Genomic DNA, 18,108 nt, shown 5'->3' with positions numbered 1-18,108 from the left:
TTATGTCTCCGTGTCGAGTATGACGGAAGTTAAGTAGTTTCGCGAGTCAACGGTAACTAGCGTTAGCGCACTGACTGGAAGTCTATGGGTACAGTGTCTGCTAGCATGCTAGTAGCTACCCATAGACTTCCAGTCATTGCAGTGATCAGACCACAATCCAAGAAGTGGACCACAAGATGTCAATAATAGCCTTCTTTATGGAAGGCCACATCCAGGAGGCGTAGATGTGTGTGAACTAGTTTCTCCTTCCGCAGCGGAGAGACCCACACCGCGACCAGAAACACACACGAAGGTGATGTGACGAAGGCTACAAACATGGTTTATCGTGGCTTTCTCTAAGAGAAACGGGGAGAGAGACAGCGTAGTTGGGATGCATGAGGAAGCGTATAGCTTCCTCATGCATTACAGACATCCCTGACTCATTGATATTCCCCACGCCTGCTCCTCTCCCTGTGCTCTACGTGGATTGATTCCCACATTAGGGTGTGCGTCAAATAGCTCCCTATTCCCTACACTATAGGGCAGTTGACCCTGACTTTGAATACCATCGCTATAGGGAATAAGGTGCCCTTTGGGAGGAAGCCATGTTGTTCTGGAGAACTTGTCTAAAGACATTGAAAAGGTCCAATGCAACTGTTTTTTATCTTAATATCAAATCATTTCTGGGTAAGAATGAAGTACGTTACCGTGATTATTTTTGATCATTTTAATTGAAAACAAACAAAAATAGCTCCTGAGCAAAGAGCAATTTCTCAAGCAAGAATTTAGCTGGTTGTCTGGGAGTGTTCTGAGTGAGGAGGGGAAAACTGAACACTAGCTGTTATAGACAGAGGTTTGGAACTATCTTTCTTATTGGTCTATTAACTCATTTGTCACCAGGCAGGACAAAACTCCATCCCACCAAAACAGGCAGACATTTTCAGGCAGCTATTTCAAACAGCTCTTACACTAAAATAGCGTTATCATCATTTCCACATTTTTACAGTTTTATTCTTGTGTGGAAACGTATATAAAAAACATAGGAAAATCACGTATACGTTTGCAGAAACTAAACACGTTTTTGACTGCTTTAAGCTAAACAACGTCCTTAACTTCAGAAGAGTTCTCTTTCACCCCCCTCCTCCTTTACCTCCCTCTCTCTCTCCTAAACGATCACCCTCAAGTCCATGGAGCAGACAGACTAGCACGTGGATGGCCGACCCTCCTCCTGCAAGATGTCGCTCCAACAGGGTTGGAGCAAAACCCTGCATTGCGACAGACTCTCCAGGAGGATGGGTGACCAGTCCAATATAGCTGATATAATACACAACTATCCCCTCACGTCACCTCTTGCCCTCAATTCCATGTAGCAAATAACCCCAGCCTCACCAATACAATGAGTGACACATAGATAGGAAGTGAAAAGAAGATTCCAACCTTTTGCCTTTGTGGTCCATTACATTTTGTTAAAAAAGGTCACCGAAATGCTTTACAACGGTTTGGTCAAAACAAGCATTGTGATTGGTTGGGACGCATTCTAAGCCATACATAAAAAAAACAGTTTAGCATTGGTAAGCATTTGACGCAAAAACGGGCATTTTGTTTTCTGTTCCATCTGAGAAATCCCTACACATTCACTGTCCGATCAGCCCAGCCAGCCAATTCATTAACCTGATCTCCACTGTAAATGCATCTAGACATTATTTCCCCTTGCTTCTAGCCTACACAATTGCTATATTTGGGCACAACACCACAACACAAAACCTCCGCTTCAGTTTTGACGGCCTCCGGAAGGTGATTGCGTGAAAAAGGAAACCATTTAAAAAAAGAGAGTGAACACTGTTCGTTGAATACATTTAAAATGGGTACACTTTATCGAAATCCAAATAGAAGCTTGTGACTGCTTGACTTTTTCCACATTTTGTTACGTTACAACCTTATTCTAAAATGAATTAAATTGTTAAGTTTTTCCCTAATCAATCTACACACAATACCCTATAATGACAAAGCAAATACATTTGATTTTATTTTAAACACGACATTTACATAACTATTCAGACTCTTTACTCGGGACGTTGTTGAAGGACCTTTGGCAGCAAATAAAGCCTCAAGTCTTCTTGGGTATGAGGCTACAAACTTGGCACACCTGCCTTTGGGGAGTTTCTCTCATTCTCTGCAAATCCTTTCAAAGCGCCGTCAGTTTGGATGGGGAGCGTCGCTGCACAGCCATTTTCAGGTCTCTCCAGAGATGCTTGATTGGGTTCAAGTCCGGGCTCTGGTTGGGCCACTCAAGGACATTCAAGAGACTTGTCTCGAAGTCACTCCTGCGTTGTCTTGGCTGTGTGCTTAGGGTTGCTGTCCTGTTGGAAGGTGAACCTTCGCCCCAGTCTGAAGTCCTGAGGGCTCTGGAGCAGGTTTTCCATCAAGGACCTCTGTACTTTGCTCCGTTCATCTTTCCCTCATTCCTGATTAGTCACCGTAGGTATGATGCCAGGTTCTCCAGACAAGATGCTTGGCATTCAGGCCGAGTTCAATCTATGTTTCATCAGACCAGAGATTCTTGTTTATCATGGTCTGAGATTCCTTTAGGTGCCTTTTGGCAAACTCAAAGCGGGCTGTCATGTGCCTTTTACTGAAAAGTGTCTTCCGTCTGGCCACTGTACTATGAAGGTCTGATTGGTGCCCAGAGATGGTTGTCCTTCTGGATACGGTTCTCGGGAGGATGAGACGTGTTGGGTTTGCGCCAGACACAGCGTTTTCCTTGATGGCCAGGAAGCATAGGAACTGAGAAGTGGTCTGTGGTCACCACCTGTAGAACCACTCCTTTATTGGGGGTGTCTTGCTAATTGCCTATAATTTCCACCTGTTGTCTATTCCATTTGCACAACAGCATGTGAAATGTATTGTCAATCAGTGTTGCTTCCTAAGTGGACAGTTTGATTTCACAGAAGTGTGATTGACTTGGAGTTACATTGTGTTGTTTAAGTGTTCCCTTTAGTGTACATAAAGGTGCATATAAAGCACATGAGACATTAATAATCTTAAATTAGTTTTATGACTAATTTCAGAATTGACATTATTACAAAACTTAAGTTCACTAACAGAACATCTATATTATTAACACTCAAAGGCCTTTCTAAAAATACCCATTCAAGGATCAGTCCCCCCTCGGGTTTAAAAATACCACTATTATATAATTGCTTTCCTACTCAACCTTAATAACAAGCATATCCGCCCAAAATAGCAGTCAGTCAGTTCGACCACTTCAGGACACGTAATAGAAATGCCTTTATCCCCCTAATGGTTGAAGAACAACACCTCTAAAAGGTCAGGGGTCACCAACTCTGTTCCTGGAGACAGAGCCTTGGTGTTCACAGGGTTTTGTTCCAACCCAGCTCCAAAAACACACCTCTTATTCACTCTGGATCTTAATATCTGGAATTGGATGTATTCGTGCTGGGCAGGAACAAAAGCCTACACCTCCATTTAGCTCTCCAGGACCGAGAGTTGGAGATCACTTGCTTATTAGGAAACAAGGACGCTGTAGATTAGAGGGTGATTACGGGGAGTTTTAAATGGCTTAGATAATGACAATGTAGGCCAGGGGTGTCAAACTAAATTCCTGAAGGGCTAAGTGTCAGCGGGTTTTCGCTCCTCCCTTTGATTAGATAGGAACTCCCCTCACCTGGTTGTTGGATTCATTTATGGCAGTCTAATTGGACACCAATTGAAAGGGAATGACAAAAAACAGGAAACACATGGCCCTCCGGGAATTGAGTTTGACACCCTGATGTAGGCTAATACAAAAAGTGACAAGACGTGCTTTTGGGCACTCACCGGCCTCTCCTGCTCCAGAATGGATGATTTCCCAGGCTCGTACTCAAATATACTCCTGGGTTCAGCGCGGTACTTTCTAGTGTCCACTTTCCTATCGGGAGGACCCCACTGATTCCTGGTGCGAAAATAAATTTAAAAACATCAGTGTGATCTTGGACCTAGTTTAAGATGAGACCTAGGTTCTAGGTCTAGGTCTAAGGTAACACCTAAGGTGAGGGTCTCAAGTGACTAGGCCTAGGTAAGAACAAAGCCTATGTCTAGGCCTACATTGCAGACTAGGCCTAAGTGTAAGCCTAAGACGTAGACTAGATCCAGATCGCAGTGTCTTACATGGTGTCGGGCGAGTCTCGCTCCCGGTCGCTGTCTCTGGACCTCAGCTGTAGGAGGGAGGGCTTGGGCGGGGGTGGCGGTGGCACGGGGGAGGGCTCCCTGAAGGTCCCGGGGCCTCCGTTGTCCGACGGGCTCTTGGCCAGGGGCCGGTACGTTTGTGTCCTGGGGGAGGGTAGGCCACGGTGGGGTTGGAGGACTGACCATATGTGTCTATAGAATATACAAGAGAGAGAGAATATATAAAGAGAGAGAGAGAGAGAGAGAGAGAGAGAGAGAGAGAGATATGATGGGGCGGGAAAAACAGAAAGAGCGATAAAGACAGAAAGAGTGGAGAAAGAAAGGAGAAGAAGGGGCTGGTAAACTAAGCATTCTTGTGAGTCAGGTGTTTTCATTGTCCTTGAACACAGGACAACGTGACGAACCAGCGGCATACATTTGAATCTTCAAGAAGAGATCTTTGAGACGCTTACCACTGTCACCGCTGACAGTATATGTGGCGTTGTACGAGTCGGCATAGTCGTCATCTGTAAAAACACGGAAGAAGGTGAGCAGAACACACACACCCTGCCGAGACCACCCTTTTCCCCGCCTCCATTTGTGCGCACGCACGCACACACACACAGATTCCCTTCCTCCATTACTGCAGAAATATTCTGCCCGTCTCAGGGAAAACATCAGTTGTTCACACTAAGGCACCCTAGGTAGCTTATCAGCAGGGTGAATACTGAAGATCAGAGTATAAGGACCCAGGATAATGAAGGGCTGACTATTGACATTATCCTTTGAGAACTACAATATGATGTGTGTGTGTGTGTGTGTGTTGTTAAGAACAAATATGCCTTGTATTGACTATGTGATTTGGTGACGCCCACACAACGGAGCAGCGATCGTTGCAATGCATCTGTAGGTTCGATTAGACGCCCCTTCTCCCACTCAGTCCCTCCCTCTTCTTTCTCTTTCTATTGCCCTCCCTGTATCAGTCTCTGTCTCTCCCCCTTCTCCCACTCAGTCCCTCCCTCTTCTTTCTCTTTCTATTGCCCTCCCTGTATCAGTCTCTGTCTCTCCCCCTTCTCCCACTCAGTCTCTCCCTCTTCTTTCTCTTTCTATTGCCCTCCCTGTATCAGTCTCAGTCTCTCCCTCTTCTTTCTCTTTCTATTGCCCTCCCTGTATCAGTCTCAGTCTCTCCCCCTTCTCCCACTCAGTCCCTCCCTCTTCTTTCTCTTTCTATTGCCCTCCCTGTATCAGTCTCAGTCTCTCCCCCTTCTCCCACTCAGTCCCTCCCTCTTCTTTCTCTTTCTATTGCCCTCCCTGTATCAGTCTCAGTCTCTCCCCCTTCTCCCACTCAGTCCCTCCCTCTTCTTTCTCTTTCTATTGCCCTCCCTGTATCAGTCTCAGTCTCTCCCCCTTCTCCCACTCAGTCTCTCCCTCTTCTTTCTCTTTCTATTGCCCTCCCTGTATCAGTCTCAGTCTCTCCCCCTTCTCCCACTCAGTCCCTCCCTCTTCTTTCTCTTTCTATTGCCCTCCCTGTATCAGTCTCAGTCTCTCCCCCTTCTCCCACTCAGTCCCTCCCTCTTCTTTCTCTTTCTATTGCCCTCCCTGTATCAGTCTCAGTCTCTCCCCCCTTCTCCCACTCAGTCCCTCCCTCTTCTTTCTCTTTCTATTGCCCTCCCTGTATCAGTCTCAGTCTCTCCCCCTTCTCCCACTCAGTCCCTCCCTCTTCTTTCTCTTTCTATTGCCCTCCCTGTATCAGTCTCAGTCTCTCCCCCTTCTCCCACTCAGTCTCTCCCTCTTCTTTCTCTTTCTATTGCCCTCCCTGTATCAGTCTCAGTCTCTCCCCCCTTCTCCCACTCAGTCTCTCCCTCTTCTTTCTCTTTCTATTGCCCTCCCTGTATCAGTCTCAGTCTCTCCCCCTTCTCCCACTCAGTCTCTCCCTCTTTTCTCTTTCTATTGCCCTCCCTGTATCAGTCTCAGTCCCCCTCTCCCTCTTCTTTCTCTTTCTATTGCCCTCCCTGTATCAGTCTCAGTCTCTCCCCCCTTCTCCCACTCAGTCTCTCCCTCTTCTTTCTCTTTCTATTGCCCTCCCTGTATCAGTCTCTGTCTCTCCCCCTTCTCCCACTCAGTCTCTCCCTCTTCTTTCTCTTTCTATTGCCCTCCCTGTATCAGTCTCTGTCTCTCCCCCTTCTCCCACTCAGTCTCTCCCCCCTTCTCCCACTCAGTCTCTCCCTCTTCTTTCTCTTTCTATTGCCCTCCCTGTATCAGTCTCTGTCTCTCCCCCTTCTCCCACTCAGTCCCTCCCTCTTCTTTCTCTTTCTATTGCCCTCCCTGTATCAGTCTCAGTCTCTCCCCCCTTCTCCCACTCAGTCTCTCCCTCTTCTTTCTCTTTCTATTGCCCTCCCTGTATCAGTCTCAGTCTCTCCCCCTTCTCCCACTCAGTCTCTCCCTCTTCTTTCTCTTTCTATTGCCCTCCCTGTATCAGTCTCAGTCTCTCCCCCTTCTCCCACTCAGTCCCTCCCTCTTCTTTCTCTTTCTATTGCCCTCCCTGTATCAGTCTCTGTCTCTCCCCCTTCTCCCACTCAGTCTCTCCCTCTTCTTTCTCTTTCTATTGCCCTCCCTGTATCAGTCTCAGTCTCTCCCCCTTCTCCCACTCAGTCCCTCCCTCTTCTTTCTCTTTCTATTGCCCTCCCTGTATCAGTCTCAGTCTCTCCCCCTTCTCCCACTCAGTCCCTCCCTCTTCTTTCTCTTTCTATTGCCCTCCCTGTATCAGTCTCAGTCTCTCCCCCTTCTCCCACTCAGTCTCTCCCTCTTCTTTCTCTTTCTATTGCCCTCCCTGTATCAGTCTCAGTCTCTCCCCCCTTCTCCCACTCAGTCCCTCCCTCTTCTTTCTCTTTCTATTGCCCTCCCTGTATCAGTCTCTGTCTCTCCCCCTTCTCCCACTCAGTCCCTCCCTCTTCTTTCTCTTTCTATTGCCCTCCCTGTATCAGTCTCAGTCTCTCCCCCTTCTCCCACTCAGTCCCTCCCTCTTCTTTCTCTTTCTATTGCCCTCCCTGTATCAGTCTCAGTCTCTCCCCCTTCTCCCACTCAGTCCCTCCCTCTTCTTTCTCTTTCTATTGCCCTCCCTGTATCAGTCTCAGTCTCTCCCCCTTCTCCCACTCAGTCCTCCCTCTTCTTTCTCTTTCTATTGCCCTCCCTGTATCAGTCTCAGTCTCTCCCCCTTCTCCCCTCAGTCTCTCCCTCTTCTTTCTCTTTCTATTGCCCTCCCTGTATCAGTCTCAGTCTCTCCCCCTTCTCCCACTCAGTCCCTCCCTCTTCTTTCTCTTTCTATTGCCCTCCCTGTATCAGTCTCAGTCTCTCCCCCTTCTCCCACTCAGTCCCTCCCTCTTCTTTCTCTTTCTATTGCCCTCCCTGTATCAGTCTCAGTCTCTCCCCCTTCTCCCACTCAGTCCCTCCCTCTTCTTTCTCTTTCTATTGCCCTCCCTGTATCAGTCTCAGTCTCTCCCCCTTCTCCCACTCAGTCCCTCCCTCTTCTTTCTCTTTCTATTGCCCTCCCTGTATCAGTCTCAGTCTCTCCCCCTTCTCCCACTCAGTCTCTCCCTCTTCTTTCTCTTTCTATTGCCCTCCCTGTATCAGTCTCAGTCTCTCCCCCTTCTCCCACTCAGTCCCTCCCTCTTCTTTCTCTTTCTATTGCCCTCCCTGTATCAGTCTCAGTCTCTCCCCCTTCTCCCACTCAGTCCCTCCCTCTTCTTTCTCTTTCTATTGCCCTCCCTGTATCAGTCTCAGTCTCTCCCCCTTCTCCCACTCAGTCTCTCCCTCTTCTTTCTCTTTCTATTGCCCTCCCTGTATCAGTCTCAGTCTCTCCCCCCTTCTCCCACTCAGTCCCTCCCTCTTCTTTCTCTTTCTATTGCCCTCCCTGTATCAGTCTCAGTCTCTCCCCCTTCTCCCACTCAGTCCCTCCCTCTTCTTTCTCTTTCTATTGCCCTCCCTGTATCAGTCTCAGTCTCTCCCCCTTCTCCCCTCAGTCCCTCCCTCTTCTTTCTCTTTCTATTGCCCTCCCTGTATCAGTCTCAGTCTCTCCCCCTTCTCCCACTCAGTCCCTCCCTCTTCTTTCTCTTTCTATTGCCCTCCCTGTATCAGTCTCTGTCTCTCCCCCTTCTCCCACTCAGTCCCTCCCTCTTCTTTCTCTTTCTATTGCCCTCCCTGTATCAGTCTCAGTCTCTCCCCCCTTCTCCCACTCAGTCCCTCCCTCTTCTTTCTCTTTCTATTGCCCTCCCTGTATCAGTCTCAGTCTCTCCCCCCTTCTCCCACTCAGTCCCTCCCTCTTCTTTCTCTTTCTATTGCCCTCCCTGTATCAGTCTCAGTCTCTCCCCCTTCTCCCCCTCAGTCCCTCCCTCTTCTTTCTCTTTCTATTGCCCTCCCTGTATCAGTCTCAGTCTCTCCCCCTTCTCCCACTCAGTCTCTCCCTCTTCTTTCTCTTTCTATTGCCCTCCCTGTATCAGTCTCAGTCTCTCCCCCTTCTCCCACTCAGTCTCTCCCTCTTCTTTCTCTTTCTATTGCCCTCCCTGTATCAGTCTCTGTCTCTCCCCCTTCTCCCACTCAGTCCCTCCCTCTTCTTTCTCTTTCTATTGCCCTCCCTGTATCAGTCTCTGTCTCTCCCCCTTCTCCCACTCAGTCCCTCCCTCTTCTTTCTCTTTCTATTGCCCTCCCTGTATCAGTCTCAGTCTCTCCCCCTTCTCCCACTCAGTCTCTCCCTCTTCTTTCTCTTTCTATTGCCCTCCCTGTATCAGTCTCAGTCTCTCCCCCTTCTCCCACTCAGTCTCTCCCTCTTCTTTCTCTTTCTATTGCCCTCCCTGTATCAGTCTCAGTCTCTCCCCCTTCTCCCACTCAGTCTCTCCCCCCTGTCAGTCTCAGTCTCAGTCTCTCCCTCTTCTTTCTCTTTCTATTGCCCTCCCTGTATCAGTCTCAGTCTCTCCCCCCTTCTCCCACTCAGTCCCTCCCTCTTCTTTCTCTTTCTATTGCCCTCCCTGTATCAGTCTCAGTCTCTCCCCCTTCTCCCACTCAGTCCCTCCCTCTTCTTTCTCTTTCTATTGCCCTCCCTGTATCAGTCTCAGTCTCTCCCCCTTCTCCCACTCAGTCCCTCCCTCTTCTTTCTCTTTCTATTGCCCTCCCTGTATCAGTCTCAGTCTCTCCCCCTTCTCCCACTCAGTCCCTCCCTCTTCTTTCTCTTTCTATTGCCCTCCCTGTATCAGTCTCAGTCTCTCCCCCTTCTCCCACTCAGTCCCTCCCTCTTCTTTCTCTTTCTATTGCCCTCCCTGTATCAGTCTCAGTCTCTCCCCCTTCTCCCACTCAGTCCCTCCCTCTTCTTTCTCTTTCTATTGCCCTCCCTGTATCAGTCTCAGTCTCTCCCCCTTCTCCCACTCAGTCCTCCCTCTTCTTTCTCTTTCTATTGCCCTCCCTGTATCAGTCTCAGTCTCTCCCCCTTCTCCCACTCAGTCCTCCCTCTTCTTTCTCTTTCTATTGCCCTCCCTGTATCAGTCTCAGTCTCTCCCCCTTCTCCCACTCAGTCCCTCCCTCTTCTTTCTCTTTCTATTGCCCTCCCTGTATCAGTCTCAGTCTCTCCCCCTTCTCCCACTCAGTCCCTCCCTCTTCTTTCTCTTTCTATTGCCCTCCCTGTATCAGTCTCAGTCTCTCCCCCTTCTCCCACTCAGTCCCTCCCTCTTCTTTCTCTTTCTATTGCCCTCCCTGTATCAGTCTCAGTCTCTCCCCCTTCTCCCACTCAGTCCCTCCCTCTTCTTTCTCTTTCTATTGCCCTCCCTGTATCAGTCTCAGTCTCTCCCCCTTCTCCCACTCAGTCTCTCCCTCTTCTTTCTCTTTCTATTGCCCTCCCTGTATCAGTCTCAGTCTCTCCCCCTTCTCCCACTCAGTCCCTCCCTCTTCTTTCTCTTTCTATTGCCCTCCCTGTATCAGTCTCAGTCTCTCCCCCTTCTCCCACTCAGTCCCTCCCTCTTCTTTCTCTTTCTATTGCCCTCCCTGTATCAGTCTCAGTCTCTCCCCCTTCTCCCACTCAGTCCCTCCCTCTTCTTTCTCTTTCTATTGCCCTCCCTGTATCAGTCTCAGTCTCTCCCCCTTCTCCCACTCAGTCCCTCCCTCTTCTTTCTCTTTCTATTGCCCTCCCTGTATCAGTCTCAGTCTCTCCCCCTTCTCCCACTCAGTCCCTCCCTCTTCTTTCTCTTTCTATTGCCCTCCCTGTATCAGTCTCAGTCTCTCCCCCTTCTCCCCTCAGTCTCTCCCTCTTCTTTTCTCTTTCTATTGCCCTCCCTGTATCAGTCTCAGTCTCTCCCCCTTCTCCCACTCAGTCTCTCCCTCTTCTTTCTCTTTCTATTGCCCTCCCTGTATCAGTCTCAGTCTCTCCCCCTTCTCCCACTCAGTCCCTCCCTCTTCTTTCTCTTTCTATTGCCCTCCCTGTATCAGTCTCAGTCTCTCCCCCTTCTCCCACTCAGTCCCTCCCTCTTCTTTCTCTTTCTATTGCCCTCCCTGTATCAGTCTCAGTCTCTCCCCCTTCTCCCACTCAGTCCCTCCCTCTTCTTTCTCTTTCTATTGCCCTCCCTGTATCAGTCTCAGTCTCTCCCCCTTCTCCCACTCAGTCTCTCCCTCTTCTTTCTCTTTCTATTGCCCTCCCTGTATCAGTCTCAGTCTCTCCCCCTTCTCCCACTCAGTCCCTCCCTCTTCTTTCTCTTTCTATTGCCCTCCCTGTATCAGTCTCAGTCTCTCCCCCTTCTCCCACTCAGTCCTCCCTCTTCTTTCTCTTTCTATTGCCCTCCCTGTATCAGTCTCAGTCTCTCCCCCTTCTCCCACTCAGTCCCTCCCTCTTCTTTCTCTTTCTATTGCCCTCCCTGTATCAGTCTCAGTCTCTCCCCCCTTCTCCCACTCAGTCCCTCCCTCTTCTTTCTCTTTCTATTGCCCTCCCTGTATCAGTCTCAGTCTCTCCCCCTTCTCCCACTCAGTCCCTCCCTCTTCTTTCTCTTTCTATTGCCCTCCCTGTATCAGTCTCAGTCTCTCCCCCCTTCTCCCACTCAGTCCCTCCCTCTTCTTTCTCTTTCTATTGCCCTCCCTGTATCAGTCTCAGTCTCTCCCCCTTCTCCCACTCAGTCCCTCCCTCTTCTTTCTCTTTCTATTGCCCTCCCTGTATCAGTCTCAGTCTCTCCCCCCTTCTCCCACTCAGTCCCTCCCTCTTCTTTCTCTTTCTATTGCCCTCCCTGTATCAGTCTCTGTCTCTCCCCCTTCTCCCACTCAGTCCCTCCCTCTTCTTTCTCTTTCTATTGCCCTCCCTGTATCAGTCTCAGTCTCTCCCCCTTCTCCCACTCAGTCCCTCCCTCTTCTTTCTCTTTCTATTGCCCTCCCTGTATCAGTCTCAGTCTCTCCCCCTTCTCCCACTCAGTCCCTCCCTCTTCTTTCTCTTTCTATTGCCCTCCCTGTATCAGTCTCAGTCTCTCCCCCTTCTCCCACTCAGTCTCTCCCTCTTCTTTCTCTTTCTATTGCCCTCCCTGTATCAGTCTCAGTCTCTCCCCCTTCTCCCACTCAGTCCCTCCCTCTTCTTTCTCTTTCTATTGCCCTCCCTGTATCAGTCTCAGTCTCTCCCCCTTCTCCCACTCAGTCCCTCCCTCTTCTTTCTCTTTCTATTGCCCTCCCTGTATCAGTCTCAGTCTCTCCCCCTTCTCCCACTCAGTCCCTCCCTCTTCTTTCTCTTTCTATTGCCCTCCCTGTATCAGTCTCAGTCTCTCCCCCTTCTCCCACTCAGTCCCTCCCTCTTCTTTCTCTTTCTATTGCCCTCCCTGTATCAGTCTCAGTCTCTCCCCCTTCTCCCCCTCAGTCCCTCCCTCTTCTTTCTCTTTCTATTGCCCTCCCTGTATCAGTCTCAGTCTCTCCCCCTTCTCCCACTCAGTCCCTCCCTCTTCTTTCTCTTTCTATTGCCCTCCCTGTATCAGTCTCAGTCTCTCCCCCTTCTCCCCTCAGTCCCTCCCTCTTCTTTCTCTTTCTATTGCCCTCCCTGTATCAGTCTCAGTCTCTCCCCCTTCTCCCACTCAGTCCCTCCCTCTTCTTTCTCTTTCTATTGCCCTCCCTTCAGTCTTTCTCTTTCTCAGTCCCTCCCTCTTCTTTCTCTTTCTATTGCCCTCCCTGTATCAGTCTCAGTCTCTCCCCCTTCTCCCACTCAGTCCCTCCCTCTTCTTTCTCTTTCTATTGCCCTCCCTGTATCAGTCTCAGTCTCTCCCCCTTCTCCCACTCAGTCCCTCCTCTTCTTTCTCTTTCTATTGCCCTCCCTGTATCAGTCTCAGTCTCTCCCCCCTTCTCCCCTCAGTCCCTCCCTCTTCTTTCTCTTTCTATTGCCCTCCCTGTATCAGTCTCAGTCTCTCCCCCTTCTCCCACTCAGTCCCTCCCTCTTCTTTCTCTTTCTATTGCCCTCCCTGTATCAGTCTCAGTCTCTCCCCCTTCTCCCACTCAGTCCCTCCCTCTTCTTTCTCTTTCTATTGCCCTCCCTGTATCAGTCTCAGTCTCTCCCCCTTCTCCCACTCAGTCTCTCCCTCTTCTTTCTCTTTCTATTGCCCTCCCTGTATCAGTCTCAGTCTCTCCCCCTTCTCCCACTCAGTCCCTCCCTCTTCTTTCTCTTTCTATTGCCCTCCCTGTATCAGTCTCAGTCTCTCCCCCTTCTCCCACTCAGTCCCTCCCTCTTCTTTCTCTTTCTATTGCCCTCCCTGTATCAGTCTCAGTCTCTCCCCCTTCTCCCACTCAGTCCCTCCCTCTTCTTTCTCTTTCTATTGCCCTCCCTGTATCAGTCTCAGTCTCTCCCCCTTCTCCCACTCAGTCCCTCCCTCTTCTTTCTCTTTCTATTGCCCTCCCTGTATCAGTCTCAGTCTCTCCCCCTTCTCCCACTCAGTCCCTCCCTCTTCTTTCTCTTTCTATTGCCCTCCCTGTATCAGTCTCAGTCTCTCCCCCTTCTCCCACTCAGTCCCTCCCTCTTCTTTCTCTTTCTATTGCCCTCCCTGTATCAGTCTCAGTCTCTCCCCCTTCTCCCACTCAGTCCCTCCCTCTTCTTTCTCTTTCTATTGCCCTCCCTGTATCAGTCTCAGTCTCTCCCCCTTCTCCCACTCAGTCCCTCCCTCTTCTTTCTCTTTCTATTGCCCTCCCTGTTTCAGTCTCAGTCTCTCTCTCCCCCTTCTCCCACTCAGTCCCTCCCTCTTCTTTCTCTTTCTATTGCCCTCCCTGTATCAGTCTCAGTCTCTCCCCCTTCTCCCACTCAGTCCCTCCCTCTTCTTTCTCTTTCTATTGCCCTCCCTGTATCAGTCTCAGTCTCTCCCCCTTCTCCCCTCAGTCCCTCCCTCTTCTTTCTCTTTCTATTGCCCTCCCTGTATCAGTCTCAGTCTCTCCCCCTTCTCCCACTCAGTCCCTCCCTCTTCTTTCTCTTTCTATTGCCCTCCCTGTATCAGTCTCAGTCTCTCCCCCTTCTCCCACTCAGTCCCTCCCTCTTCTTTCTCTTTCTATTGCCCTCCCTGTATCAGTCTCAGTCTCTCCCCCTTCTCCCACTCAGTCCCTCCCTCTTCTTTCTCTTTCTATTGCCCTCCCTGTATCAGTCTCAGTCTCTCCCCCTTCTCCCACTCAGTCCTCCCTCTTCTTTCTCTTTCTATTGCCCTCCCTGTATCAGTCTCAGTCTCTCCCCCTTCTCCCACTCAGTCCCTCCCTCTTCTTCTTCTCTTTCTATTGCCCTCCCTGTATCAGTCTCAGTCTCTCCCCCTTCTCCCACTCAGTCTCTCCCTCTTCTTTCTCTTTCTATTGCCCTCCCTGTATCAGTCTCAGTCTCTCCCCCTTCTCCCACTCAGTCCCTCCCTCTTCTTTCTCTTTCTATTGCCCTCCCTGTATCAGTCTCAGTCTCTCCCCCCTTCTCCCACTCAGTCCCTCCCTCTTCTTTCTCTTTCTATTGCCCTCCCTGTATCAGTCTCAGTCTCTCCCCCCTTCTCCCACTCAGTCTCTCCCTCTTCTTTCTCTTTCTATTGCCCTCCCTGTATCAGTCTCAGTCTCTCCCCCCTTCTCCCACTCAGTCTCTCCCTCTTCTTTCTCTTTCTATTGCCCTCCCTGTATCAGTCTCAGTCTCTCCCCCCTTCTCCCACTCAGTCTCTCCCTCTTCTTTCTCTTTCTATTGCCCTCCCTGTATCAGTCTCAGTCTCTCCCCCTTCCCTCCCCCTTTCTCAGTCCCTCCCTCTTCTTTCTCTTTCTATTGCCCTCCCTGTCAGTCTCAGTCTCTCCCCCTTCTCTCAGTCCCTCCCTCTTCTTTCTCTTTCTATTGCCCTCCCTGTATCAGTCTCAGTCTCTCCCCCTTCTCCCCTCAGTCCCTCCCTCTTCTTTCTCTTTCTATTGCCCTCCCTGTATCAGTCTCAGTCTCTCCCCCTTCTCCCACTCAGTCCCTCCCTCTTCTTTCTCTTTCTATTGCCCTCCCTGTATCAGTCTCAGTCTCTCCCCCCTTCTCCCACTCAGTCCCTCCCTCTTCTTTCTCTTTCTATTGCCCTCCCTGTATCAGTCTCAGTCTCTCCCCCTTCTCCCACTCAGTCCCTCCCTCTTCTTTCTCTTTCTATTGCCCTCCCTGTATCAGTCTCAGTCTCTCCCCCTTCTCCCCTCAGTCCCTCCCTCTTCTTTCTCTTTCTATTGCCCTCCCTGTATCAGTCTCAGTCTCTCCCCCCTTCTCCCACTCAGTCCCTCCCTCTTCTTTCTCTTTCTATTGCCCTCCCTGTATCAGTCTCAGTCTCTCCCCCTTCTCCCCTCAGTCCCTCCCTCTTCTTTCTCTTTCTATTGCCCTCCCTGTATCAGTCTCAGTCTCTCCCCCTTCTCCCACTCAGTCCCTCCCTCTTCTTTCTCTTTCTATTGCCCTCCCTGTATCAGTCTCAGTCTCTCCCCCTTCTCCCACTCAGTCCCTCCCTCTTCTTTCTCTTTCTATTGCCCTCCCTGTATCAGTCTCAGTCTCTCCCCCTTCTCCCACTCAGTCCCTCCCTCTTCTTTCTCTTTCTATTGCCCTCCCTGTATCAGTCTCAGTCTCTCCCCCCTTCTCCCACTCAGTCCCTCCCTCTTCTTTCTCTTTCTATTGCCCTCCCTGTATCAGTCTCAGTCTCTCCCCCCTTCTCCCACTCAGTCCCTCCCTCTTCTTTCTCTTTCTATTGCCCTCCCTGTATCAGTCTCAGTCTCTCCCCCTTCTCCCACTCAGTCCCTCCCTCTTCTTTCTCTTTCTATTGCCCTCCCTGTATCAGTCTCAGTCTCTCCCCCCTTCTCCCACTCAGTCCCTCCCTCTTCTTTCTCTTTCTATTGCCCTCCCTGTATCAGTCTCAGTCTCTCCCCCCTTCTCCCACTCAGTCCCTCCCTCTTCTTTCTCTTTCTATTGCCCTCCCTGTATCAGTCTCAGTCTCTCCCCCCTTCTCCCACTCAGTCCCTCCCTCTTCTTTCTCTTTCTATTGCCCTCCCTGTATCAGTCTCAGTCTCTCCCCCTTCTCCCACTCAGTCTCCCTCTTCTTTCTCTTTCTATTGCCCTCCCTGTATCAGTCTCAGTCTCTCCCCCTTCTCCCACTCAGTCCCTCTCTCTTCTTTCTCTTTCTCTCCCCCTTCTCCCCTAGTCCCTCCCTCTTCTTTCTCTTTCTATTGCCCTCCCTGTATCAGTCTCAGTCTCTCTCCCCTTCTCCCACTCCCAGTCCCTCCCTCTTCTTTCTCTTTCTATTGCCCTCCCTGTATCAGTCTCAGTCTCTCCCCCTTCTCCCACTCAGTCCCTCCCTCTTCTTTCTCTTTCTATTGCCCTCCCTGTATCAGTCTCAGTCTCTCCCCCTTCTCCCCCTCAGTCCCTCCCTCTTCTTTCTCTTTCTATTGCCCTCCCTGTATCAGTCTCAGTCTCTCCCCCTTCTCCCCTCAGTCCCTCCCTCTTCTTTCTCTTTCTATTGCCCTCCCTCCCTCAGTCTCTCTCTCCCCCTTCTCCCACTCAGTCCCTCCCTCTTCTTTCTCTTTCTATTGCCCTCCCTGTATCTGTCTCAGTCTCTCCCCCCTTCTCCCACTCAGTCTCTCCCTCTTTTCTCTTTCTATTGCCCTCCCTGTATCAGTCTCAGTCTCTCCCCCCTTCTCCCACTCAGTCCCTCCCTCTTCTTTCTCTTTCTATTGCCCTCCCTGTATCTGTCTCAGTCTCTCCCCCTTCTCCCACTCAGTCCCTCCCTCTTCTTTCTCTTTCTATTGCCCTCCCTGTATCTGTCTCAGTCTCTCCCCCTTCTCCCACTCAGTCCCTCCCTCTTCTTTCTCTTTCTATTGCCCTCCCTGTATCTGTCTCAGTCTCTCCCCCTTCTCCCACTCAGTCCCTCCCTCTTCTTTCTCTTTCTATTGCCCTCCCTGTATCAGTCTCAGTCTCTCCCCCCTTCTCCCACTCAGTCCCTCCCTCTTCTTTCTCTTTCTATTGCCCTACCTGTATCTGTCTCAGTCTCTCCCCCCTTCTACACTCTGTCTAATGAGTTCTGGCTCAACAAGGGCACATAGAGAAACCCACACACACAAACACAATACATGCATGTCCATCCACACACACATACACTACATGACCAAAAGTATGTGGACATCTGCCGAACATCTCATTCCAAAATCATGGGCATTAATATGGAGTTGTTCCCCCCTTTGCTGGTATAACAGCTTCCATTCTTCTGGGAAGGCTTTCCATTAGATGGAACATTGCTGCGGGGACTTGCTTCCATTCAGCCACAAGAGCATTAGTGAGGTCGGGCACTGACGTCGGGCAATTAGGCCTGGCTTGCAGTCGGCGATCCAATTAATCCCAACGATGTTCGATGGGGTTGAGGTCAGGGCTCTATGCGGGCCAGTCAAGTTCTTCCACACCAATCTCGACAACTCATTTCTGTATGGACCTCACTTTGTGCACGGGGGCATTCTCATGCTGAAACAGGAAAGGGCCTTCCCCAAACATTTGCCACAAAGTTGGAAGTGCAGAATCGTCTAGAATGTCAGTATATGCTGTAGTGTTAAGATGTCCCTTCACTGGAATTAAGGGGACTAGCCCAAACCATGAAAAACTGCCCCACCCCATTATTCCTCCTCCACCAAACTTTACAGTTGCCACTATTCATTGGGGCAGGTCCCGTTCTCCTAGTATCCGCCAAACCTAGAGTTGTCCGTCAGACTGCCAGATGGCGAAGCGTGACTCATCACTCCAGAGAACGCATTTCCACTGCTCCAATCACAGCGAGCTTTACACCACTCCAGCCGACGCTTGGCATTGCGCATGGTGATCTTAGGCTGAAACCTATTTCATGAAGCTCACGACGAACAGTTCTTGTGCTGACGTTGCTTCAGAAGCAGTTTGGAACTCGGTAGTGAGTGTTGCAACGGAGGACAGACTATTTTTTACACCCCATGCGCTCCAGCACTCAGCGGACCCGTTCTGTGAGCTTGTGTGGCCTACCACTTCGTGGCCGAGCTATTGTTGCTCCTAGACGTTTCTACTTCACAATAACAGCACTTACAGTTGACCGGGGGATCTAGCAGGGCAGAAATTTGACAAACTGACTTGTTGGGAAGTTGGCATCCTATGACGGTACCACGTTGAAAGTCACTGAGCTCTTCAGTAAGGCCATTCTACTGCGAATGTTTGTCTATGGAGATTGCATGGCTATGCGCTCAATTTTATACACCTGTCAGCAACGGGTGCGGCCGAAATAACCGAATCCACTAAATTTGAAGGGATGTCCACATCCTTTTGTATCTATAGTGCACACCCCCCACCTGTTGTATTAGGCATGGGACCATGGGACCAATAAAATGGGATTTGACTGTACACATTGCAATGGACACAGTGTACGGTCTCCTCCAGTCTACTGTACATCCACCCCACCTGCTTTGTGAACCATGTGGATCTGCTTGAACATGGTCTTGTACCAGTCCTTTGGC

At 50.2% G+C, this 18,108-nt stretch overlaps 1 protein-coding gene across 1 annotated transcript in view; it reads right to left on the bottom strand.

The window, feature by feature from the left end:
• Nucleotides 1–18,108, bottom strand: part of LOC118395530 (sorbin and SH3 domain-containing protein 2) — a 116,620-nt gene that overhangs the window by 30,445 nt on the left and 68,067 nt on the right. The window contains 5 exon segments of the mRNA XM_052464343.1: nucleotides 3,817–3,931; nucleotides 4,147–4,184; nucleotides 4,187–4,356; nucleotides 4,617–4,670; nucleotides 18,053–18,108. The exon segment at nucleotides 18,053–18,108 is cut by the window's right edge and continues 11 nt beyond it. Coding sequence (XP_052320303.1) covers nucleotides 3,817–3,931; nucleotides 4,147–4,184; nucleotides 4,187–4,356; nucleotides 4,617–4,670; nucleotides 18,053–18,108 — 433 coding nt within the window.

Source organism: Oncorhynchus keta, chromosome 16 (genome assembly GCF_023373465.1).
Source record: "Oncorhynchus keta strain PuntledgeMale-10-30-2019 chromosome 16, Oket_V2, whole genome shotgun sequence".
Classification (NCBI taxonomy): Eukaryota; Metazoa; Chordata; class Actinopteri; order Salmoniformes; family Salmonidae; genus Oncorhynchus; species Oncorhynchus keta.
This window is presented reverse-complemented; position numbering and strand designations above follow the sequence as displayed.